We start from the raw sequence: 27,612 nt of genomic DNA on the forward strand, positions 1-27,612 counted from the left end.
TTCTCTTGCCAGTTTGCTTACTTCAATATACCGGTTCATACTTTAGCATATTGACATCAATGAAAACATACAATATCATCATGTCATCATACTCTGCACATATGCCAACAATCTCCCCCTTTGGAATTGATGGTAATATACAAAGATATCTCTCCGCTTCACATCTTCTCCCCCTTTGACAACAATGCCAAAGTGGAGGAACAAACAACTATGTTCCACTATGCTGCTCCCCCTGAGGAGTAGCATCCTTCAACACACCAATCCTGAAAATATTTGACAACACAATACTTGACTGATGCAGAGCACTTACCTTTAGTTCACCTCTTGAAGGGGAAACACCCCTAATTCACCTCTTAAATAGGTAAATGTAGCCTTCGGTAGAGGCTTGGTGAATATATCTGCTAACTGCTCCTTACTGGAAACATGTTCCAATATAACTTCTTTGTTCTGAACGTTCTCCCTCAAGAAATGATACTTGAGATCGAAGTGCTTGGTACTAGCATGCAAAACCAGATTCTTGGAAATATTAATTACACTTGTGTTGTCACAAAAGATACTCACCGGTTTACATACAAGGACTTTGAAACCACTTAATACATGCTTCATCCAAATTGTCTGAGTGCAGTTCATAAATGTTGCTATATATTCTGCTTCTGCTTCTACTGTAGACTGAGAGATACAACTCTACTTCTTACTCATCCATGAGACTAGTCTACCTCCAAGAAAGAATGCACCAAGTGCTGGTTGTTCTCTTCCGGTCGTCCACATTACCAGCCCAATCACCATCTGTAAACAATTTGAGATTGAAATCATTACTGTATGGATACCACAATCCATAGTCAATAGTTCCCTTCAGATATCTAAGAATCCACTTGACTACTACCAATTGGGATTCTCTTGGACTTTTCCGCAAATGTGCAGCAATGCCCACTACATGTGCAATGTCCGGTCTACTGTGTACAACATAGTGCAACTTACCAACTATTGATCAACATTCCTTCTCATTCACGAATGCTGAGTCATCTTCTTTGGACAATTTACCACCGGTCACCATTGGTGTACCAACCGGTTTGCTGTCTTCCATGCCAAAGGTCTTCAACACCTCTTTGACATACTTGGACTGAGTGATAAAGATACCATCTTTCATTTGTTGAATCTGTAGTCCAATGAAGAACTTAATCTCCCTGATAAGTGACATATCAAATTCTTTCTTCATCTCATCTACAAAATGATGACTCATCTTGTCATCTCCACCAAAAATTATGTCATCAACAAACACTTCACAGATTAGGATCTGATCTCCTTCTGACTTCAGATAGATATTGCTATCTTCACTTGTTCTTTCAAATCCAATCTTCACAAGATGGGAGCGTAAACATTCATACCATGCTCTAGGTGCTTGCTTTAATCCATACAAGGCTTTATGTAGCCTACACACCATATCACTATCTTCTGATAAGGAAAACCCATCTGGTTGCTCTATATACACTTCCTTTTCAAGTATTCCGTTCAGGAATGCAGATTTTACATCCATCTGAAACACTTTGAATCCCTTGAAGGCTGCATATGCAAGAAGCATTCGAACTCCTTCCAATCTAGCTACTGGAGCAAAGGTTTCTCCATAGTCTTATCCTTCTTCTTGAGCATATCCCTTACACACCAATCTGGCTTTGTTTCTTACCACTGTACCATCTTCATTCAGCTTATTTTTGAAAACTCATTTGGTGCCAATAATATTTTTATGCTCAAGTCTAGGTACCAAAGACCATGTACCATTCTTTTCTATCTGGTCAAGTTCCTCTTCCATTGCTTTGATCCAGTCTTCATCTTTGTGTGCCTCTTTAAATGTTTTAGGCTCAAATTCAGAGATCATGCAAGAGTATTCTCTGAGCTTTCTTCTTGTAAGAATTCCTACATCTTTATCTCCTATGATCTGCTTTGGATCATGGTTCAACTTTACATACCTAAGAATGATCTTAACATATTCCTCTAGCTTTTCCTCTTCATCCTCATCTTCATTAGCATCAACATCTACTGGTGTAGGAGCACTATTAATGGTACTTGGTTGTTTTGCAACAGATTCCCAGAAGGTTACAACCAGTTCATCTACCACTTGCTCACTGCGGGTTACCTCAGGTTTCTTAGAGGTTTCATCAATTCTAACATTGACACTTTCAACAATTTTTCGAGTCCTATTGTTGAAATACTTGAGAGCTTTGGTCTTGGTGGAATATCCTAAGAATATTCCCTCATTACATTTTGCATCAAACTTTCTCTGGTGTTTACTCCTCTTGATATAACACTTGCTGCCAAACACTCTAAAGTAGTTTACTATAGGAGTCTTACCAGTCTAATACTCATAAGGCGTTTTATCCTTACCTTTCTTGATGAGTACCCGGTTCATAGTGTAGACTGCAGTGCTCACCGCTTCTCTCCAAAAAGTGTGAGCAACCTTTCCTTGGATCAACATTGTTCTGGTTGTTTCAACTACAGTCTGATTGTTCCTTTTTGCTAGGCCATTCTGTCATGGAGTCTGGGGGGCAGACAGTTGCCTCTTAATGCCATTATCTTCATAGTACTTATTGAATTCTCCAGAGGTAAACTCACCTCCTTGATCGGTTCTAAGGCATTTGATTCTCTTACCACTTTCCTTTTCAACTAGTGCTCTGAAGGCTTTGAACTTTCCAAAAGCTTCAGACTTGTCTTTCAAGAATGTGACCCACATCATTCTTGAGCAATCATCAGTAAGAATCATAAAGTACCTATCTTCTTGAACACTCCTAGTCTTCATAGGACCATATAAATCAGTATGCACAAGATCAAGTAAATTTTATGATGTGAAAGATTTACCTTTGAAGGTTGAGGAAGACATTTTCCCCAGTTGACATTCTCTGCACAAAGGATTCTCTAGTTTTTTCAGTACAGACAATCCCCTAACTGTATTGATCTTACTGGCCTTCACAATGTTATCAAAATTTACATGGTAGAGTCTCCTATGCCATATCCAATTGTCATCATACTTAGCCATTAGACATTGGCTGACATTTGCATTTAACTGAAATAGGTTACCTTTGGCCTGCATATCAGTGGGGGCAAGTGCAAGGTAATGAGTCAAAAATTGCGGAAGTCCGCATGTTGGAAAACGCGCTCTTATAAATGGGGGCTTGTTTTAAAAAATGGGGGCCTGTTTATGCTTTGGGCTCCCAAGCCGAAAGGTAATAGGGGTCTGAGGCAAAAATAAATGGGCCCCCATTTTGTTCTAAATGGGGGCCCACTTTTAAACAAAACGGGGGCCCATTTCTAAAAACGGGGGGCCCCTGTTTCTAAATCGTATTTTTTTTTTTTTTTTCACAAGCTGCCCTTGTTTGAAAATGGGGGCCCGTTCTGTGGTAGTTGATTCCACAACCCGCCACTTGGCTCAGGATTAGGCCTGGGATAGGCCTGGGATGGCCACACCTAAGACATGGCCCTGCAAATTCAAATCTCCATGAATGAAAGCATAAATACAATCTTCTAAAATAATTTACGTGCCTGTAATTAGAGAATTTTTATATGAAATTAAAACCCATTTCAGATTATACAGTCTAGATTCTAAATATAAATTTATTTAAATATTAAATATTTTAACTATTTTTCATTTAATTTATACTAAATCGGGTCCATAAACTTGAAATATTAACTAATTTTGTTAATTTAATAACTTTTTTATTTTAATGAATTTTGAAAAAAAAATTATATGTCATCAGTCTACACAATTTTTTTTTCTATTTAAAAAAAAAAAAAATTCAAAAATGTTAAGTTTACGTCAAATTATGTGGGCCGTACACGTCAAATTTTTAAAAACATAATTACGGTCATTAAAAAATTAATTAAAAATAAAATATTTGAAAAAAAAATACAAAAAAATATGCTCATCAATCTTCAATGAGTTATAAACAATTTCCCAAACGGTTTGAGAAAATAATTTTAATTGTGTCAAAAAGTGTGGGTCGTACACATGCATGGTATGGTCTTGAAACATGCATTTTTAAAACATAGTTTTTAGAACTCTGTTCCAATAGTTATTTTTTATTATGTGGGTATTAAAATAAATTACATATTTGGAAAGTAGACTCAGAGGGATATCTTTTATATTACTAACTTTGTCCAAGATTCAATCTCCAAGTGTTTCAAAATTTAAGCTCTAATGAGACAAAATCTGAAAATCAGGAAAAATATGACTCGGCTTCTTGCACTGACCCGTGGCCATCAATTCACCACTCTTTCCTTTTATTTTGCACACTCCATTTTTGAATTCTAGAGTGAGTCCATTATCATTCAGCTGGGCAACACTCAGAAGGTTATGCCTTAGACCTTCTACCCAATACACATTGTCAGCACTGCTTTTTCCATTTAGAGAGATGGACCCTTTTCCTTTTACCATACATGGTGCATCATTACCAAATCGGACTACACCTTCATCATACTCTTCCAAAGACAAAAAATTTCTCCAGTCACCAGTCATGTGGTGAGAACAACCACTGTCAATAATCCATTCATTAGAATTATCAAAGCGGGAGACAAGAGCCTTCTTGTCTGACACATCTTCCTTGATAGCTACAAATACTACGTCTTCACTTTATTCATCTTCTGATTCATCATCAGTGACACCTTCATCAACTGCAACAAGATAGTTTCTCCTATTTCCTCCTTTGAACTTTTTGAACCTCTCCGGTTTGTCCTTATTATCACCATTAGGACAGTTAACAACAATGTGTCCAATCCTATTGCAAGAAAAGCATTTCAAAGGGAGCTTACCTCTGTATTTACCAGTTCCCTTAGGAAGTCTCTTGGCCAGAAGAGCTTCAAATTCCATCAGGATTTCTTCATCATCCATATCTCTACTTTGTCTAGGTTCACAACTGGTACTAACTTCTTTACCCGTTCTAGATAGTGCAACAAATGCTTTAAAGGCTGAATCGATCTTCTGAACACTGCCATCATAACTGTTTAGCTCATAAGCTGTCAATTTAGCAATGATAGAATCAAGGGACACCTTTGTCTTGTCAATTGATCTCAATTCTTGAATAGCAGCAACCCTTATTGCATAGACCAGTAATAAGGTTCTCAAAACTTTGCTAACAATGGTGGAATCATCCATTGTACCTCCTGCACTCTTGATGTCTCCAACAATAGTTTTAATCCTTATCCCATATTGTTGAATGGTCTCTCCTTTAACCATCCTCATATCTTCAAACTTTCCTCTAAGGATTTCTTCCTTAGCCTACTTCACATGCTCATCACTGCCATAGATAGACTCCAGAGTATCCCATACATCTTTGGGATTTTCTTTTTCTTTTCTTTGATTATCGATGAGAGTACTGGTAGGGACAACATAAGTATTCTCAACATAGCTCCAATGTTGAGCACCCATGCTTTTAATGTATATCTTCATTCTGTCCTTCCATATCTTAAAGTTGTCTCTATTGAACTTAGGACCTTCCCTCTTCATCATCAGAATAGGATCTTTTCCTCAAGCGGTTAAGATTACAACACATAGGACCTGGAGGATGCTCTGATACTTATTGATGAATAATGATGAATAGTAAGTACTCAATAGATACTGAGAGGGGGGGTGAATCAGTATAGACAAAAAACTTCCTTAAACCACTTTGACTGCAAAGACTGAACTAACTGGTAAACAATATCACCGATCTAAAATAGGGTACTACCGATAAAACACAGTATGACTATGAAAGATATAAACCGGTAACACTTAGATCTTCACCACACATAATATCTCTTCTCCACTTCACCCATATGCATAAACAAGTAATACATTAGAAATATAAAGACCACTGGATCAACATGCATTACCGCTTAACAGAAAATACTAATCATCACATGAAAAGGCATCACACATGATGCTGATTTTTTTCATGTGGAAACCCAACTAGGAAAAACCATGGTGGGGATGAATACCCAAATGTTGTACTTTGAACTCTTCTGATGTCCGTTATGTTAGGAGCCTAGTCCGGTTAAGGACTTTACAATAGGTTCTGCTAGGAACCGATCTTGCTAGGGAACACCCAGTTAAGGGATGGCTAAATACCTGGTTAAAGGTTAGAACCCTATTAAAGGTTACCTCGCAAGAGGACTTGAAGAACTCATTGATTTGAGTCACCCTGTTAAAGGATTTACACAAAGCCTGTTAAAGATACTCGGTTAAGGGATTTTCCAACTGCTGAAATGGTTAGAAGTCAACAGGTAATACATTGATCTGATGACAACACTCAATGCCAATGCAGATCCACTTTAGTTCCTTTGCATCTACAGTCACACTCTGCAAGTATCAACACACTTTTCCGGTTTGGCAAGAATCAATTATCTCTCCACTTGGATACACACATAACATTTTCCAACAACTTCACAATGCAAATCATCATCAACCTTATAGGAAACAGAGAGGTCAGTAGCATAAACCCTAAATCCTAAACATTTAGGTTATCAATACAGTTGGTCCAATCCTTATAATATAATCACATTGCATTGAATAAAACAGTCTTGAACATATCTCAAGACCTTCTCCGTCGTTCATTCTTTGCCGCTTCTGGAAGCTGATAACCCATCACGCGTTCTCCACCGTTTACTGAGACTTCACACATTCCCAAGGTAGATAGGATCAATCTTCTTCATGAAAGATCCTCAAGGAAATCCTTCATGCGCACAAGGCTGACATGGAAACACGATCTGATCTCCATTTCAAGGCTAACCCATCACAGAATGTCATCTATCGAATCACACAGACTTGAAATGCATCAATCGGAAACCTTGAAGCTGAGACTATGAACTGGTAGTGATACCAAATAAAACCCTGATTCAAAACTTTCCATATACCAGTTCACATGCCGACATACCGGTTCACTTTGAACAAACATACCGCTTCACTTTTTCACATATATAGATTCACATCATCATACTAGTTCTCTAGCCAGTTTGCTTACTTCAATATACCAGTTCATACTTCAGCATATTGACATCAATGACAACATACAATATCATCATGTCATCATACTCTACACATATGCCAACAGTGTAGGCCCCAACATATATTGTAATATCTCTTCATATGACCAGTGGATTGATATTGTGGGTCACAAATCACACTGTGGTTTTTCCTCATTGAGGTTTTCCATGTATAAATCTACGTGTTATGGTTCTCATTTGTATGTTTGGCTTATTGGTTGCATTACTTCTTTCAATTCTGTTTATACCGGTACACCGGTTGGTGTATGTATGTTTTGTTAAGGCTAAAATCTTTTATTCTGGTTTAACATTGATTCACCCCCCCTCTCAGTGTTATTGGTTTCCAACAGATTGAAATCATTAATGAGTTTAAGGGTTAGAGTATACTTTATTTATTATCTACCATTAACTTAAAATAATCTAATAGCCCTCTTTATATTTTGCGAGATAAAATTTACAGACAATTTGTAATACTCATGGAGCCAAAAATTGCTTTTAGACCATTGATAAATTCATTGAAGTCAACAATTCAAAAGCAATTTCAAACCTCACGAGAATTACAACTTGTAGGTACATTTTACCTCATGGAATAAAATGAAGGTTATTAGATTATATTTTAAATCAATGGTGGAAACAAAAGATTGTTGATATAACCCTAAAGTAACTAATAATTATGATATATTATTGGTGAATTAATTTAGATTTCTACAATAAATTATAAAATGTTGATGAATCTAATCCAATCATGTATCAAATATTGTGGTGAACCTTTAAGTTAAAAAGATTAATAAAATAAATTCTCCGACAATTTAAATAACATTAAAATAAAAAGTTGTAAAAATGTGGCGATTTGGGTCACCTTAAAAGTTGAAATTATTAGCCAATTTTGATTCCCAAATTTCAAAAAATAGCCAATTGGCGAATATTAGCCACTAAAGTTTTCACTGAACACAACCACCCATGAAAGGAACAAGGGGAAGGCTAACTAAATGGGGGAACTTTTATCCTCCAGTCCTAGAATAAGCTTTAAACTTTACCAGAAAATGACACCTTTTTAGAAGACTTGAACCCAGAGCCAGAAGAAACCAGAGCCGAATCCAGGGTGGCTTTCAACATAGACTCTGAAGGACCAACACCAACGATCATGGACTCTACTCACTTGTGCTTCTTCTCTCTTTTCCTATTGAGTTCAACCTGAATGGTCTAAATAGCCTATAGAGAGGAGTGGTGCAAATTGGGAGCATTCTTACAGCTGAGTTAGCCACTTCAAATTTTGAATTAAGGGCCTCCGAACATGCCAAATTTCATCCAACTTAGCTTTCATTTTGACCATTTTCATCTTAACATCCATGTTATCAACTCTCCCTTTCATCTTGTCCCAATTGTTTGCAATCCTAGCGAAATCATTTTCCAGCTTCTAGACTCTATCCGCACCCTCAACCAAGGTATTAGCCTTAGCTTTGGCTTTATCAAGTTCCTCCAGCCTATTAATCTTCCTAATAGCAACATTCATCTACCCAAAAATCCACTTGAGTAGGTCATCTTGCCTTTCCACATCATAGATATCCTTCACAAACTTGATGAGGATAGTGATAGAGCTTGGGGGCTTAGTTGGGGGGGGGGGGGGGAAGGAGGGTTAGAATCATCGACAACATTCTTGGAAGGGGTCCAATCAAAATCCATGGTTTTAGAGGAGTATGATTCCTCAGAGGAAATGAAATTAGACTTTGAATCCTCAATAATTTTCACCTCCTTATGATCCTCCAATGGGGTTCCTCTATAAGGTCCTTTTTAGAAGCAGCAATGGTCTTGAATTTGGCCATGCTAGCGGGATTTTTTATAGTGGGCAATTTAGGACCCAACCGGGACACTTCGACAGAGTTAGATAGTCACAATGAGGTCAACCTACAAATTGGGATCAAAAGTGGACCCAATTTCACTAGTAGGGACCCCACGCCTGGGCTTGTGGTCCAAGTGAAAATAATACAACTTACGAATAAGACCCTAGTATAGGGGGGTTTTCCTTTAACAATAGCCCTAGAAATAGATTGAGGTAGGGAAGATAAACCCAGTAAGGGAAGTTATCCTTACCCCATGGTGCTAATGGTTTAGCACTGTGAAGAGATGAAGGTGAAATCTCCTGCTCCTGCCATTGAGTGTGAAGTATTTTATTAAGAGTAGGGCAACCTCCTTCCATATACTGGGGATCTCTTCATGATTGTAGTCACTTTGCAATTTGGAGACCCCTTCACTAGGTCAAAAAAAATGGTCAAAGTCCTTGTAACTTCCCTTGGGTTTTATAGGGAAGGTGACACCATCCAGAGTAAACCCAGTAATATTCACAATGATCTGACTAGTAACCTTAAAAGTAACACTTCCCAGCATCACAGTATTGTTATTCAAGGCTTAAAAAAAGGCAATAGAGAGTTTGGGGTCATGACTAGCCATGCCCTCCAAATATGAGTCCAGATTTCCCTAGATAACCTTGCCCCACAACTTGCTATTCTTTTTGAACTCAAAACACTCATTTGGTTCAATTTGATTCAAATCTCCTCCTATCTTCACAGACCTAGAGGCCACAATGTAAAAGTGATAGGTTTGAAAACAATTTTGGTGGGGACCCATTGAAAGAAAATCTCACCACCTTAACCAACTTGGAAAGGTAAGGGCAAGAATAGAAAATACTAGAAAAGAAGCCTTGGGATTACACATCATTAATGTGCAAGTCATTTGAAATCATGGCATGAGAATCAAGAGGTACCTTGTGCATTTGGAGCCAAACATTCAAATTATTAACCATCATGACTAGACTGGCTAATTTATCCGCCACCCTATTCCCCTCGTGTTGCACATGGCAGAATCTAACTTCATCAAATGTAAGGTGGAGGATGCGACACTTGTGAATGAGAGGAGCAACTTTCCAGTCTGGCATAGCTTCTTTAGTAAGCATCATAATGGTATTATGAGAATCACCTTCCACAATGAGTTTAGAAATATCCATCTCTCTTGCCACGTCAAGCCTGTGAAACATGACTACCACTTCCACCATGCTGGAGGTTTGGATGCCAAGGTTGGCAGCATAAGCAAGGATCAAGTGACTACGTGGATCCCTGATAACACCACCCCCTCTCACTCAAACCAGGTTACCACAGGAGGACCTATCAAAATTTAGCTTTAGCCATAAACATAATTTTATGTTACTATATAGAGTTACAAATATATATTTTTTTAATACTATTTTGTAAAATGTACATTTTCAATGGAGATTTTCATCTAATGTCTACCTATGGTTTCTTTTTTTTTTAGGTGTCATTATAAAATAAACATGTCATTTAAATTTTGACTAGTTTTTGACACATGTTGTGCTTAATTACATTTATTTGATTCTCTAATTGTTCATGGAGGATGGGATAATGTTATCCCATATGATACAAAATAATTGCAAGTTTGATAGTTAAGACATCCACTTATGAAGTTAGTTTGGTGGTTTATAAGTGAGTGGAGAGATTTGGTGCAGGGTCTTCATCAAGTTTCTAGATGGTTTGTTGTGTTTAGTTCATGTAGTATTTCATCCTTTGTTAGGATTACTCTATTAAGGGAGGAATATTGGGATTAGTATTACATCCTATTATACACTTGACTTATAAATATTAAATTAACATGCAAGTATCAATTTATAAACAATTAAGTTAGAATGTTAGTTTTTGGAAGTTAAATTCCTATAAGCTAGTTTAGTTAGTTTTATAAAATAAAGGCTTTATAAAGCATCATAATATAATGCAAAAACCATTAGATTGTGCAAATGTAAAATTGGTTCAATAAAAAATATTACACATTATTCTATGATTTTCTATGTGTAATCATAACATAATTTATATATGTAATATCTTCACCATTTTACCAAATATGACTAGTTGAAATATAAGAGTTGTTGAATTATTTGAATGTTCTCTTTCTCTTCATTTTCAAATGATCACCTCCCATGCAAGACCACTTGGGTTAATGACTCGTTGGCCTGAAAATTGGTGATTGACATCTCTAATATGGGCTTTGTTTCCCCTTATATGAAAATTTTACCTACCGTACTTGGTGATTCTGCCATCCGTAAGGTCTCAATGAAATCTTGAATTAAAAAATCCTTTACTTATTTACTATGCAACCCCTTGAAGGGCTCTTTTGTTATGGCTAAGAAGTGCCTCGCTTGTTCCCCCTCTATCTCAAAGGTGGTACTTGGTTAGAAGGTGTTGGACTATATCTCCTACTTTAAAAGAAAGGGGTTAATTTGCAAGTCCAATTTCTTGTGGACCTTGCTTCCTAAACTACATTCCTAGATTTTGGAGCATTGGAACCTAGTGGTTTTTGGTAAGGTTGAGATTTACCCTTGTACTTGTGGGTTTTTTAATTTTTATTTATTCTACTGAGGATTGGGATGTAGTTATGACCATGGGTAACTTGAAATGGGCATCTCATGCTTTGTCCAGGTTCAACCCTAATCACCACTTCCTATTGAGATCTCAATAAAGATGGGTGTATTGCCTTGAGGAAAGATTATCGACTATGAAGGGATTCTTTTATGGTGTAGACATTATTTTTCTATTGGCCATTTCACTTCTTCTTCTCATCGTGGTTCTTATCAACATTCTTCTCCAACTTGGTGGATGGTTGTTGATCATTTTCATTTCATGGTTTTTACTACTGCTTCATATACTAGGTTAGAGTCTTTGATGGATTCGACACCTCCTTCTCTTTCTGGGTTATTTGTATTGATGGTACGAGCCCTTCTTCCTGCTCATGTAGCTCCTCCTTTGGCTCTTGCTAGTTTCTTGTGTTCTGGCCTCATCCTATCCAAGGTTCTTGACTCTCTATTCCTAGACTATTGGGTTCCCTCTCCAAATTTGTTGGCTTGCCTAGGTGATTCATCTGTTACCTCAGATGCTTCCTCCAACATTGCTCCACTAAGTTCTCCTAGAAAAGATGCTTCTTCTTGGACTATTGTTCGTCATAAAAAAATGAGCTAGTGTATTATTGTTCAAAATACCTAGATTGTTCTATTAGGGCCACAGGTGGGTCCCAACTTAGATTTTCAATAATGTCTATTTCTATTGTTTTTGTCTTGCTCAATGAACTATTTTGGTTAGTTTTAGCTCTTCCATTTGTTGTTCAGTTTGAGAGTTTGTTGTAAAGGTTTGTTAGGTTTTGTTCAATCCTTTCTTTGATTTCCTCTTGGGTAACTCTTGTTCTATCTTTGTAAGAACCTTATAATTAGATTGTTCTTGATTATGATCTGTAATAGGTTGGAGGCCCTTCCTTCACTTATTTTAATAAATAGCAAATACAACTTGCTTTGTAATCAACAAAAGGATTCGAGTAGACGAATTTGTTGTTGGTGAACTACACTGCAAAACTCTACATTGTGTAGGGTCAAATTTGGAGCTACAAAATGAGTCCACAATTATGGATTGGACCCAAATTATCAAACGTGACCCTTGTCATAGTAAAGGATTAATGTAGAAATTAAGACATTGTTTTGATAAAGAGATAACACATTAAGGTTTAAGATGTAGAATATTCTAAAATCTTTGTTGAAGATAATCATTCTTCTATCATAGAACTAAGCAAAAGCTTTCATTATATTTAAATTTTAAATAAGAACTATTTGAAATTATCAAATTATCAAATTATCAACCCCAACTATAATTAATTAATCTTAAGATAATTTGTACTTTAAAATGTTTTTATTAAATTAGCTTTAATTAATTCAAAAAAATACATGTCAGACAAGATGATGTCATATAATTTTAAAACTTAATACAATTTTGAAACAAACCTATATTTTACAAAATAGAAATAAGTTTCCATTTGAACTTTTTAAAGAAACCTGCCATCTTTTTCAATTTCAGTTTGAAGTCTGCAGAAGGCGTTTTCTTTAAGATGATGTTTTAGTAATTTTATATATTATTCATTTAAAAAAAAAACCTACAATATATATTCTGAAAAATTACCGGATTCGGTTAGAATACATCAACGAAAGCCAATTAGAGCTAAGAAAATTATTGTTTTTTTTGACTGACCAAGACTATGAGATACAAAGGACTTAAACACATAACCTGCTGAAACTCAAACTTTAATCTGCTGTATTATACTTGACAAAAAAACGGAAGTTCAATAGATGTCACAGAGTTTCCTACACCGCAGTAACCAAAAACCAAATTTCAATACATTAAGGAACTTAGAGAGGGTTAAAACTCACCACTCCCATTCTCATTCTGCTGGAGATCAATTTCCTACGTCTTTTCAATAGTGGAATGAGTTAATGAGCTATTCCTATACAATGTCCTCAACATTGCAAACATAAATCCTTAGATAACAACCCACTCCAATATCAATCTCTTAACAATATCAGTCTTCATGGGTTGACAGGTCGTCTGATCATTCTCGTCGCATAAATAGAGAGCACCTATTAATCAGAAAGTAGTTGCCATACATGGATTTGCATTATGGAAGAAGCCCATTATCTTGTTTATCCCCCAACAGTCCAGTGTTGGATCTTCTCTTTCCAGAAGAGCAGTTATATTCTCAAAGGCAACTTTCTCACAGGGGATGATAAGCCCCATATGGTGATCAAATCCATACTCTTCCTCAGCTCTCTCAAGCAATGTCTGGAACAAAGGTTGGCTCAAATAAGTTGTGGGCACTACAAACCTGCTTCTTTGACTCCCAACATATACTGCAAAGTGGCCTTTGGGGACATCTCTAGGAAGAAACCCAACTTTTTCTTCACACCTTATTCTGGGACTAGGAGCACAACAAACTTCTCTGCTAGCATTGACAAGCCTCTGTAACTTGGTCACAAATTTTTTCAAGAGAACAGCTAGGGCTATCTTGTTTCTTGTATCGCCACCCATTGAAATATCTCAACTGACTCCTCAATAGAAAGTCCAGTACCAAAACAATTCTCTGCAAAACCATGAACTCTAGATTGAATACAGCACCTGGTTAGGGTTAAAGTATATCCTTACATAGAACAATGGGTTATAGAAAAAACAAGCAGAAAATGACAGAGAAGAGTGGTCTTTCTTGCTTACTATGCTTATCACGAGGCTCCGTATAAGGACATGTACAACAGGATATCTGCGGGGGCTATTTGATGGATAACAATATATTTTTTCGCCATTTCCTATAAGACAAACTGTACGAAGCAACAAAATTTGATTATGATCATGGCGAAGGAACATATATGCATTCCATTCTCGAACATTGTTAGCTCTTTGTCTTACTGCTTTAATTTATATAGGTTTTTGATGGTTCTTATCAATATCTAATATGGTTTTAAAGAAAATTAAAACTTGCAGATTGGAAGTTGTCGAATATTTTGGACTATGGAAAACTTCCAACAGAATCTCTTCAATAATATGCTTTATAATTATACTTTTTCTCCATGATTCGGAGATAGGCGACAGTGTTATGAACAATGTAAAAAGATTTGGATCTGACGTATGATTACTGAAAATATAAGATATACTTTTTGATCTTTTTAAAGTATAGATAATAAAAAAAATTTAAACAAATCAAAGTAATTTGATTTCGGAATTTATTGGATAGACTGATAACTATAAATAAAATATAAAATATGATTTATATTACGAGATATTAATTCAAAATGTTGCGTAGGTATACTGAATAAAATTAAATTGAAAATATTTGGTTTAACAATTTTTTGTGAAGGAATTTCAAATAGTTATATATTTCATTCTTTATTGATTTGTATTAGTTTTTTGGTTCTACATTTTACTATATTGTAAGGATGTCTTTATGTTAAACTGTTATGTAATCAATGCGATACAAAGCAATGCATATGACAATCTTTTCTGCACTCAAGTGGAACTCATTCCTCTTAATAGAGTGGATGAACCTATATGTGGACTTATGACTCTTAGTAGAAAAATAACTCGAAACCTAAAAGAGGAGGTGAATAACTTGTGTATAGTATGATCCTAGAGGCTCATATAATCACCAACTATCTACCCTTGTTGATTCTATAATGGCATTATCCATCTATAAAAGACTCTTAGAACCATTGAGTTTAGTAATATTGATCTACCATGCTTTTCTTTTTCAAGTTTTTTTTGGATGTATATTTTTTTGAAGGACTTCATAAGGATCTTCCTCACCTTGTCATTGACAATGAGGCAAATTGGTGCAGGAGCACCTAAGGGTTGAAATGCCCTTAACCAATTTTGGCTTGTGAGACCTTCCAGTGGTCATGTAAATACATAAGGACTGGCTCTAGTCCATTTTTTTGGTCGTTTGTCGGGTTAGGTCTACCCAGTGTATCCTCCTTGTTTGGTTATCGGGATTGCTTGTTTGTAGTTATGCCAATGGCCGATGGAACCTTCTTCATGTGATCGGTTAACAGGTGAGCGAGTCCGGGATGATCGGACGATTGTTGCTATACTGCTATGGCAAGATGCACGAAGTTTATCTCTCACAACTTGGCGACCAAGGTGGGGCCCGACAAGAGAGAAGCTCAGGTAAGTTAACGAGTGAGCAAGTTCGGGTTGATCGGACGATTGTCTCTATACCACTATGTCGAGATGCACGAAGTTTACCCCCCATGACTTGGCGACCATGGTGGGACCCAATGACAAAAAGAGATTCATTTCGGGCGGTTAGTAAGGTCGTGCTAAGGTGGCAGGGCAAGGACCCCAGAGCCAATTAGGGGGTTCCACGTGGCGGAGCGCAAAAAGAGAGATAGAGCAAGATTGGACGATCAGGATATCTGTTTGGTTGTCTTTTCGATGACCTGATGGAAAAGTGCGAACTTTGCAAGTCACCAATGGGCATTGGAAGCTAGGTTCTGAGGCTACACCGATGACTCGTTATGAAGCCGTTTCCTCCAGTTTGTAACCATCTGTGTTTCACGACAGATGGATGAGCTATAAAAGTCTAATTGTAAGGCGTTGGATTGGTTGGATACTACAAGAAACACAAGAGAAATACATACAAGTCTATTTTCTAGTTTTCTATTGCTAAGTGTTGTACTATCTTGTTTTTGTTAAGCTTTTCATTACAGTTCTATAGTTAAAGTTTCCTTTTTGTTGTTCGTTTCTTTGTTTTGAATTCACAGTGTAGATATGGCTTTGTCTTGAACCTCCATCGTGGGATCCACACGGCCATTGGAGTTCTTCAGGATGAGCCGAAAATGTATAGTAAGAGTAGAGTAGCAGTAGGAGGAAACCAGGAAATGACAATCACCATTTCTGCATACTGAACCTAGGCGAGCTTGGAAGAAGTCCGGCTAGGTTTTAGTGACCGTAAAGGAGTAAGTGCAGGGGAGGACTGGTGTAGAAGTCTGATTATAAAATTAGACAGGATGATGACTTTACAGATTGCAAGTATGCAAGGGTAGTCCTACACCTCTGCAACTTATAGTGACAAAATCTAGGAGCATGGAGAACAAGCTTCTTTATGAGCTTGTATTGAGTGTGGTAAGCAAATACTGGTAGGGAAGCACTTAGAAGTCTAGAGGGGTAGACTTGGAAGCCGAGAAGGGATAGAAGCAAACCATCAAGAAATCTAATTGATGGCAAACTAGGTAGCCTCTCTATCATATTGGTATCAGAGCCAGGTTAGAATTGGGAAGAAAGTTGTTGATGTCAGTTACTGAGTCAGTAGGAGAAAATAGTCGCAAAATGGTGATCAATGCAGAGTTAGCCAAGAAGGTAGAAGATCAGGAGGAAGATAATAGACTCCTAAAAGAAAGATTGCTACAATTGGAGAGCAAACTAGACATAGTTGAAGACAAAACTGAGAAAGTAACAATCAAGGTCAATGATGAGAAAGGCAAAGAAGTTGTAGAAGAGGATAGGACTCCTGAACCAGACCCTATTCTACTGGAAGAACCTTTCCTTAAAGCAATTAAAGCCTTAGGATGAAAATCTTTAGGAGTGCCAATTTTTCATGGGAAAATGGAGCCTGAAGTAGTCATGGAATGGATTGAAGGATTGGAGAATCACTTTGAGTGTGATGGAATTAGTGAAGCCCAAAAGGTGAAGGTAGCTAAGTCTACATTAAGAGGAGCAACCTAAAATTGGTGGAAATTTATCCAAGAAGAAAGGCAAAAAGAAGGTAAGAACCCAATAGCCACTTGGAAAGGAATGGTAGCCAAGGTGAGGGAAACCTATATCCCTGAAGATTATGAGATCCAATTGCACAAGAGGAGACAAAACTTGAGATAAAGAGACTTGGATGTGAGCAGCTACAATGAAGAATTTCAAAAGTTGTGTCTGAGATCCAAGGTGGTAGAGGATGAGAGCATCAAGGTAGCTAGATACTTGAATGGCTTGAGATGGAATATTCAAGAAGAGTTTTGTTATGTCCTAACACTGTGCATAAGTGCTATCAATTGGCACTGAAGGTGAAGGAAAAGAGCAAAAAGAATCAAGAATAAAGCAATAGAGGAAGAGGAAGAGGAAAAGATGGTAGAGGCCAAAGAGGCATTTTTGGTGGAAGAGGAGAAGATCAAAGGTCCCAAGGAGTGTCCAAAATTATAGATCAAAGTGAGGATTCACATAGCAAGAGCATCTATAGAGGAAGGGGATCATCTAGCAACCCAGGAAGAGGTAGATCTAGTGGACCGGGAAGAGGGTCCTACTTCTCCACCATGAAGTGTTACAATTGCCAAAAGTTGGGTCACCTTGCCTATAGATGTTCAGAGAAATCCTCTTCTTCTCAAGGAAGTGAAAGGAGAGTGACATATATGCAAGAAGATGCAGAAAGAAACAAGACGCAAGATGTGAGCTTAGCTCCTGAAGATGGAGAAAATTTAATGATGAGAAGAGTCCTGATTAAGGAACCAATCAAAGAAGAACTAACTCAAAGAAGAGCTTTTTTTAGAATCAAATGCAAGGTCCTTGGTAAGGTTTGTAGAGTGGTGATAGACTTAGGGTCTACTGACAACATTATGTCAGAAGAAGTAGTAAGTAAAATGAAGTTGAAAAGAATTCCACATAGTAGTCCATATAGGGTCACTTGGCTCAACAAGGAGCAACATGTGGTAGTGAATGACAAACATGGGTTGAGTTCAACATAGGTAGTTATAAGGATAAAGTCTTGCATGACATCCTGCCTATGGATGCTTGCCATCTACTCCTTGGTAGACCATGGCAGTTTGACAGAAAGGCCATTCACAATGGAGAGAAGAACTCTTATTCTTTTCAAAAGGATGGTGACGAAGGAGAGAGAAGCAAAACTAAAGGCCCAAATGCATTACTGGTAGGTGAAAAAGAGTTCATTAACACTCTCAGGGAAGGAGAAGGAGTGGGGTTTTCTCTTATAGTGAAACCAAGGGAAGCAAAGCAAGAAAAGAAGGTCCAAATACCTCATGAAGTGCAACAGATACTAGACAACTTCAAAGCGATCATAAGTGATGGAGCACCAACAACCCTACCTCCTATTAGAGCCATAAGCCATCAGATTGATTTCATTCCAGGAGCATCATTACCCAACAAAGAAGCCTATAAGATGACTCCCAAACATAACAAGGAAGTGGTTAGACAAGGCCAAGAATTGTTGGACCAAGGGTTGATGAAAAAGAGCATGTTCTTGTGCCGTACCTATAGTGTTAGCACCCAAGAAAGGAGGAACATGGAGGCTATGCATAGATTCAAGAGCCATAAATAGAATCACTATTAGGTACAAAATTCCTATCCCAAGAATTGAAGACTTGATGGATTGCTTGGGAGGTGCAAAGTAATTCACTAAGATTGATCTCAAGAGTGGATACCACTAGATCAAGATAAAAGAAGGCGATGAATGGAAAACAACCTTCAAAACCAATGAAGGACTTTATGAGTTGCATTTTATGCCATTAGGTCTTAGTAATGCTCCATGTACATTCATGAGACTCATGAATGAAGTGCTTAAAGATTTTATCGGTAAATTTGTTGTTGTATACTTAGATGATATCTTGATTTTCAGTAGAATTAAAGAGGAACATCTAGAGAATCTTGGTATTGTATTGCAAAAATTGTATGATGAGCAACTAACAATAAACTTGGAGAAGTGTGAGTTTATGAAGAAGGAACTTGTCTATCTTGGATTTGTAGTTTCAGGAGGAGATTTGAAGATGGACACATCAAAGGTGGAAGCCATCACAAATTGGCCAACACCAAAGACAACAAGTGAAGTAAGAAGTTTTCATGGATTGGCACAGTTCTACAGGAAGTTTATCAGAGGGTTCAGTGAGATTTGTGTACCCATGCTGGATACCATCAAAGGAGGAGTTAAGACTAAGTTTCAGTGGACCAATGCAGCTAACAAAGGGTTTGAACTTTTGAAACTAAAGGTAGCTACAGAACTAGTACTCATTCTTCCTAGTTTTGATAAGTTGTTCACAATTGAATGTGATGCAAGTAATATAGCAGTTGGTGTTGTTTTGAGTCAAGAGAATAGACCTGTAGCTTTCTTTAGTGAGAAGCTCAATGATGCCAAGAAGAAATATTCATCCTATGACCTCGAGTTGTATGCTCTTGTCCAAGCTCTTAGGAAGTGGAGGCACTACTTGTTACCTAAGGAGTTTGTTGTTTATACAAATAATCAAGCTTTAAGTTTTCTGAATTTACAAGATAAGTTGAGTCATAGGCATGTTAAATGGGTTGAGTATTTGCAGTCATATACTTTTTCTATTAAGCATAAGAAAGGATAGTATAATAAAGTAGCAGATGCCTTGAGTAGAAGGCTACTAACAGTGCAAGAAGTGTAGATTCAAAGTATTGGAGTTGATTACTTCAAGGATTTGTACCCCAATGATGAAGATTTTGCAGCCATTTACAAGGTTTGTCAAGAATTTCAGAATCACTTTCATAGTGAATATGCTAACTTTACTTTGTAGAATGGTTTGTTGTTTAAAGGTGGACAATTGAGTGTTTCCAAAGGATATATGAGGGAAAATATAATCCAAGAAAAGCACAATGGATGTTTGAGTGGTCATTTTGGCCTTAATAAGACATTGGAACTTGTTTAAAGGTTCTACTATTAGCCTAGAATGTAGAGGGATATCAGAAGGTATGTTGAGCAATGTATGGTTTGTCAAAAAGATAAAGGTACAACTACTAATGCTGGTCTTTATCAACCATTACCTATTCCTAAAAGGCCATGGGAATGTTTCAGTATGGATTTTGTGGTTGGATTACCCAAAACAAAGCTTGGCTGTGATAACATTTTTGTTGCTGTTGATAGATTTAGTAAGATGGTACATTTTGTTCCTTGTAAAACTACCCATGATGCTAGTCACATTGCACACTTGTTTTTCAAAGAGGTTATAAGAATCCATGGTTTTCCGGTTAGTATTGTTTTAGATAGAGATGTCAAATTCCTTGGACACTTTTGGAAAACTCTTTGGAAAAGACTGGGAACTAACTTGTCTTTTGGTTTAGCCTATCATCCCCAAATAGATGGTCAAACAGAGGTGGTCAATAGGACACTTGGAAACCTTTTAATGTGTTTGACAAAAGAGTATGGATAGACTTAGGATCAGGTTCTTCACTAGGAAAAGTTTGCCTACAATGACAGTGTCAACAGATCTACTGGGAAGAGTCCTTTTGAGATAGTGTATGGTTTTCGCCCATGAGGTGTTATGGAATTACAAGATCTTGGTAATATTTCGCACAAAAGTGGTCAAGCTGATGATGTTGCTCAATCTATGAAGGAGGTTCATGACCAAGTCAAGCGAGCTCTCCAAGATTCTTCACAAAAAATTAAAGCCTGAGTTGATACCACACGGAGAGACATGCAATTTTTAGTTGAAGATTTGGTGATGGTAAATTTGAATAAGGCTCAAATTTAGAAAGGGGTTCCCAGCAAGCTACAAATGAGGAGAATAGGCCCATGTAACGTTTTAGCCAAGTATGGCTCTAATGCCTATAAGATTGATTTGCCATCTGATATTGCTTTGTCTCCCATTTTCAATGTCGCAGATTTGGTTGTCCACAAGGGCAACTTCCCAAGGAGGATGCGTGAGTTTTAGATGTTTAATAGTCACTTGCCAACCTGCCATTACTTTCTCCTTCCATGCCTTAGGCTGAGAAAGTGTTGGATTCCTGCGTTCTCAAGAAGACTAGACAACAGGTCTACATGGAACATTTGGTCAAGTGGATGTCAGACTTTGTTAAGTTGGGAATTGATCTTTCCTTGCGCTCACTTGACTTCTTTGTTTTGGGGGGAGTAATGGTGCAGGAGAACCTAAGGGTTGAAATGCCCTTAACCAATTTTGGCTTGTGAGACCTTCCAGTGGTCATGTGAATACATAAGGATTGTCTCTAGTCCATCTTTTTGGTCATTTATCGAGTTAGGTCTACCTGATGTATCCTCCTTGTTTGGTTATCGGGATTGCTTGTTCGTAGTTATGTTGATGGCCGATGGAACCTTCTTCCTGTGATCGGTTAACAAATGAGCGAGTTTGGGATGATCGGATGATTGTTGCTATACCACTATGGCAAGATGCATGTAGTTTATCTCTCGCGAATTGGTGACCAAGGTGGGGCTCGACAAGAGAGAAGCTCAGGTAAGTTAACAAGTGAGAAAGTCCAGGTTGATCTGATGATTGTCGCTATACTGCTATGGTGAATTGCACAAAATTTATTCCCCATGACTTGGCGACCATGATGGGACCCAGCGACAAAGAAGAGCTTCATTTTGGGCGGTTAGTGAGGCCGTGCTAAGGTGGCAGGGCAGGGACCCCAGAGCCAATCAGGGGGTGCCACGTGGCGGAGTGCAAAAAGAAAGATCGAGCAAGATCGGACAATCAGGATAGCTGTTTGGTTGTCTTTCCGATGACCTGATAGAAAAGTGCGAACTTTGCAAGTCACCAACGAGCATTAGAAGCTAGGTTCTGAGGCTACGCCGATGACCCATTATGAAACCATTTTCTCCAGTTTGTAACCGTCTATGTTTCATGACAGATGAATGAGCTATAAAAGTCTAATTGTAAGGCGTTGGATTCGTTGGATACTACAGGAAACACAAGAGAAATACACACAAGTCTATTTTCTGGTTTTCTATCTCTAAGTGTTGTAGTGTCTTGTTTTTGTTAAGTTTTTCATTATAGTTATGTAATTAAAGTTTCCTTTTTGTTGTTCATTTCTTTGTTTTGAATTCACAGTGTAGATATGGATCTGTCTTGAACCTCCACCATGGGATCCACATGACCATTGGAGTTCTTCAGGAACAATTGAAAATGTACAGTAAGAGTAGAGTAGCAGTAGGAGGAAACAAGGATTTATGGCAATCACCATTTCTACATACTGTTCCTAGGTGAGCTTGGAAGAAGTCCAACTAGGTTTTAGTGATTGTAAAGGAGTAAGTGCAGGGGAGGACTGGTGTAGAAGTCTGATTGCAAAATTAGACAGGATGATGACTTTACAGATTGCGAGTAAGCAAGGGTAGTCCTATGCCTCTGCAACTCATAGTGACAGAATCTAGGAGCATGGAGAACAAGCTTCTTTATGAGCTTTAATCGAGTGTGGTAAGAAAATACTGGTAGGGAAGCACTTAGAAGTCTAGAGGGGTAGACTTGGAACTCAGGAAGGGACAAAAGAAAACCGTCAAGAAATCTAATTGATGGCAAACTAGGTAGCCTCCCTATCACAAATCTACTTTCCCTTTTCACATACCAATGTGGATTCGCTACTTATTAATAAACCAATATGTAAATGAGTTTTTGAATTCTTCCATATGTGCAAGTAATGGGTTGAAAATGCAAATGGTAGAAACCTAGGGTTGGATCTCTCTCATGTGAATATTGATCTTCATTTTCTCATTCATGTGCTCAATGCACTCTGAATCTTCCCAATGAGAGGGTAGTCAATATCCCCATTATTGATAACAATAAGAGCTTGAGACTCAATAGATGTGATGCATCTCACATCTAACTACAATACAATTGATCACAACCTCTTAGATCATCTCCACCTTGTTCACTAAAATATCATGATTATAAGTTACAATTTATTCTACAACCCAAAATTTTTATCGAAAAATATTAAAGCAACACTAAAGTGATGTAGTCATTGCAAATGAATATGTACACCTCCTTTACATTAGTCATAATATTCTTTACCTATTCATTTTTTAATATCTTTCAGTCCATTATTTTTTGTAGGCACACAAAAAGGAGTCTAGTAGATGTCCCTATAGGTGCATTCAACCATTTCTTATGCTATCTTGCACATATTTGATGTCTTAATAACTACCTAGACTCCATTGTAAGGGCTAATCTCCTCAAGAAAATCTCTTAAGATTTGAATCTAATACTTAAAGTCCTTGTGTTTCTTTATTAGTCAATTAGCTAGGGAGTAAAGGCCCATCCTTTCATGAAACTATATAATATTGATGTGTGGATATGATTTTCAATAATTATTGTGTATATTCTTGTAAATAACTCATTAACATAAATTCTAACTACTTCAATACTATTATGATTTAGTTATGACTAATATTGTAGAAAATAGTCTTTATGTAACTAAATTGATGATATTAAGTGAAAAATTACATAAACGAAGGTTTATCAACAAAATAGAGAGCGAGAACAAGAACAAACATAAAATTTACATCACCTTTGACATAAAACACCCTCAAACTGAGAAAAAAATATGAAAGTGTAGTAGATATGAGGTTCTCATTTGATTATCTCTTTCTAGTTCTATAAAAGGTTTAGCACCTTATTGAGTATTCATAAAAATCTTACGCATACACAAGCATACCCAAACACTCAGTTACTAATGTTACTTTTATTAAACAACCCCATTTAGATTATAACCTCTAGAAAACTACTTAACTAAAATAATTAAGTATAATGCAACTATTTGAAACTAAAAGTAGCCCTTTTACAATGTCCCTAAAGGGATAAGATATCTCATGAGTTACAAGAGAGATTCAAGTGGAAGACCAAAATGTAACAACCCACTTTCTAGTGTTTTAATAAATGGAGAAAAACTCATTAAATATGTCCTTTTTTATAACAAAAAATGCTTGCGTTTTGAGTTTAAGAATTTTTATGAAAGGTAATCTTAGTTGTTTTAGCCACTATAAGCAATAGTGTTTTTGCATATGTATTTAAGAGTTATCATATGTATACAAAAAAATATAATTTGGACAATAAAATAACATAATCAATTTCTTGTTAATTCACACATCTCTACAAAATCAATAATCAATAATTTGTATTTTTTGAATACCCTTCAAAGGTACACCCATTAAGTTGTAAGCAACATATTTGGACAACAAAATAACATACTCGATTTCTTGTCAATTAATTTATCTCTATAAAATCAATAATTAGTAAATTTTCCTTTGGACTAACTCTCAGTGGAATACTCATGAAGGTGCAAGAAGTTACAAATTTCATTCCTAGTGTACAAAATAACAAACTAGTGTAGATATTTATAGTAGTATAATAGAAGTTAATAGTTATTTTATCATAATCAACTATAACGTTGTTTAAAGCTTTAAGGTTACAAAATTATATCAGAATGAGTAAATTAAAAGTACATTGTCAAGATTGGTTCTTGATGACAAATGTGCAAAATATGTATCCATTAAATACTTAGTACTCAAAATGATAGTTCTCACTATAATTGATCCCACTTATTATTTAGGCAAGAGTAAACCAACTAGTAAGATCTAAAATGAGTGGAGAGAGAATATCATAAGGGAAATATTTGGATAAACAAAAATACAAATTGGTTCTCATGTGCATTACCTAAACTAGTTGGAACCCTACCCTTCATTGATGGAGTCATGAATTAAAACCACAAAGGTGGAAAAAATGTAACTAGTGTGGATGAATCCATAGTTAGCTTTCATGTCATCAAAATAAATTTAGGAGAAACACTCAAGTTTGTATGAATTTGTTGATAAAAACATTTAGTAAGAAAGTATTCCTTTGTGCAGACATTGAAGTTTGACTCTAGATCTACCATTATACCTTCAATGTGTCATATAAGAAATATTAGTTGAAGCATATAAAATAGTCCATGAAATAAATTGTTAGGGATTTCACCTTTAGAAAATATATCATGCGAAATAGGATTTGTGTATATTGTAGGTTTTAATTAGGAGAAGCAATATTGCCCCCATTATTTATATTCTCAACATGAATCAGGTTACTATCCGATTCTATGAGATATTATTTTATGTTCCAAACCAACACAATTTTCTATACTATGGCCATTAACTTTGTGATAAGTGCAATAGGTTTTAGCAACATAAATATGCATATATGGAGCATATTGGTGACAAAGTGATCATGTTTTCTTGTAACAAAATTTACAATATAATATCAAAGATTGAGCAATTTTGTAAACTTTCATGGCATTCTAGGTTTGACAAATATCATTAGAGGTCAACAATGTGTAATTATTTTTATTTTTTTGTGGATGGTTTATTATCATTCTTATGTGCCATATCATTTGATGTAACCGAGTTACAACCAAACATTCACCATTAACAAAAAGAAAGAAGAAACCATAAAACACCAAGTATGAAATCAATTGTTCTTCATTATTCATCAAATACTTTGCTAATTTCCTTATTTGGTAGATTTTTACAAAATCTGAAATTTGCCATTTTAGTTAATTTTTAAATTTATCTGAAAAATTACCAAAATATCTAAGAATAAAAAAAAATATCTATGACACAAATTGCCAACTTGCTAAATTGATAACAGTTACAAGTTTGAAAAAACTTGAAAAATAACTTTCTAAAAACTCAAAAAAAATAAAAAAAACTTGTTTTGAGGCCCAAGATGAAGGAATTAGGCCCTAAAAAATCAATCAAATCAAGGTCTAATTGAACTAGGTTCAATTGGGAATCCAAGCAACTCCTCACGACACACCTCCACATCAAATTTCAACCCAAATGAGGAAGTGAGTCAAAAGTTATGACCTCCAGAAGTCCCTTCATTATCATTACAACTCTTGAAGTAATTTTTCCATGACAAGCTAGAAGGATGTGATGGTTGGAAGGAGAATAAGAAGATCTATTTAAGTTCTTTGGCCTCAAAAAGTTTCAATTCAGTGTTTCACACTTGTTAATCCATGAATGTTCTATAAATATTTCAATACACCTTTTTTTGAATAGCAACCAATACGCTCTTAATAAAGAATCTTTCTTAATAAATAATCTTTCAAGTTCATCATTAAATATTTTTTTAAGAAAATGGTTATATGGAGATTATTTCAAATGACCAGGGCAACATAATTTTTTTAAGAAAATGGTGATATGAAGATTATTTCAAACGATCAGGACAACATAATTTTTAAAAAAAGTTAAAGAAAATGTTTATAGAAATGACCTCCTAATGAAGAACGAGGGATGGAAACAATTAGGGAAGGAAGCACGACCACCAATACTTATCTTACCTACCTAACCTTACCTACCTTAACACCACCTACACTTACACCTACACTTGATGCATTTTTTCTCTAAAAAATTGAAATCAAATATCATAGTCATTAATGTAATTTTTAAAAATATTTAATTACACTTTAAGAATTAAAAATTGTGACTTTGTGACCAATATTAAGATTAAAATGTTGCGGGCCAACCCATGTTGCTAAAAAGATGCAGAAGGGGTGGGGGGTGTTGATATACTTATGGTGGAGTTGACCAACTAGTGTGTTGTCCTACAGACGGAGAAAAAGGGCAATGTCTATTAGAGATCAAAATACATTTTTCTCTGTATCTTTTTTGTATTTATTAATTAAATTGAAGATCAAAATAATTTTTTTTTAGAATTTTTAATTCAATTAATAAAAAGGAAAAAAATACAGTCAATGATATATTCTGATCCCTAAATAGACAATAGGAAAAAAAACCTATTGGTAATAACTAATTGAGTGGTGCGAAAAGAAATTCAAACAGCCATGCCCTGACCTCAGCAGGGAAACTTGATGTAGGGTGGCAAAGACAAAGGGTCTCAAGATCTCTGATTTGAAGGTCGTTTTGCCAGAAGAAAGAAAAATAATCTTTAATTGATCCAAATTTTTATTGGAAAAAAACTAAAAATGAGCAAGCTGAACCTTAAATTTAGATATATTGAAAAATCTGGTCGATCTACTGATCAATTCTAATGATGTTTAATTCTTTTAACAAAAATGTACAAATAATGACAAATGAATTACAATGCCAACCAGTTGGCCTCAAAAGGACATCAACAAAAAATATATACAGTATTCGGTCCCTTACGAAGCGTCTGTTTTTGTTTCAACCAAATCTTGGTAGATTGGTACACAATGAGATTTAGTCAGAACAAAAGGTTGAGGAAAGGAAATCAGCGAGTTTATCCAGCTCCATCTTTCTGAGTCCCTGATCCTTCTTCTCTATCATGGATGTCAGCTACTGGAAAGCAATTTCCTCACAGGGAATGATGAGTCCCATATAATGATCAAATCCATACTCTTCCTCAGCCTTATCAAGCAATGCCCGGAACACAGAATGATTCAAATACTGAGTGGGATTATAAACCTAGAGCGTTCACTACCAACATATACTGCACAATGGCCCTTTGGGACATCGGTAGGAAGAGCACCACATGATCTACCCATGAAC

The 27,612-nt window shown here is 36.2% G+C and overlaps 1 protein-coding gene across 1 annotated transcript; it reads right to left on the minus strand.

Annotated features, from left to right (window-relative positions):
• Positions 1-13,469: 13,469 nt before the first annotated feature.
• On the minus strand, positions 13,470-13,910 carry LOC131032766 (protein SMALL AUXIN UP-REGULATED RNA 12-like). Its single transcript, XM_057963818.2, has one exon. It carries the CDS (start codon positions 13,908-13,910, stop codon positions 13,470-13,472), a length of 441 nt encoding a protein of 146 aa, XP_057819801.2.
• Between the last annotated feature and the right edge of the window lie 13,702 nt (positions 13,911-27,612).

Source organism: Cryptomeria japonica, chromosome 5, assembly GCF_030272615.1.
Source record: "Cryptomeria japonica chromosome 5, Sugi_1.0, whole genome shotgun sequence".
Lineage (NCBI taxonomy): Eukaryota > Viridiplantae > Streptophyta > Pinopsida > Cupressales > Cupressaceae > Cryptomeria > Cryptomeria japonica.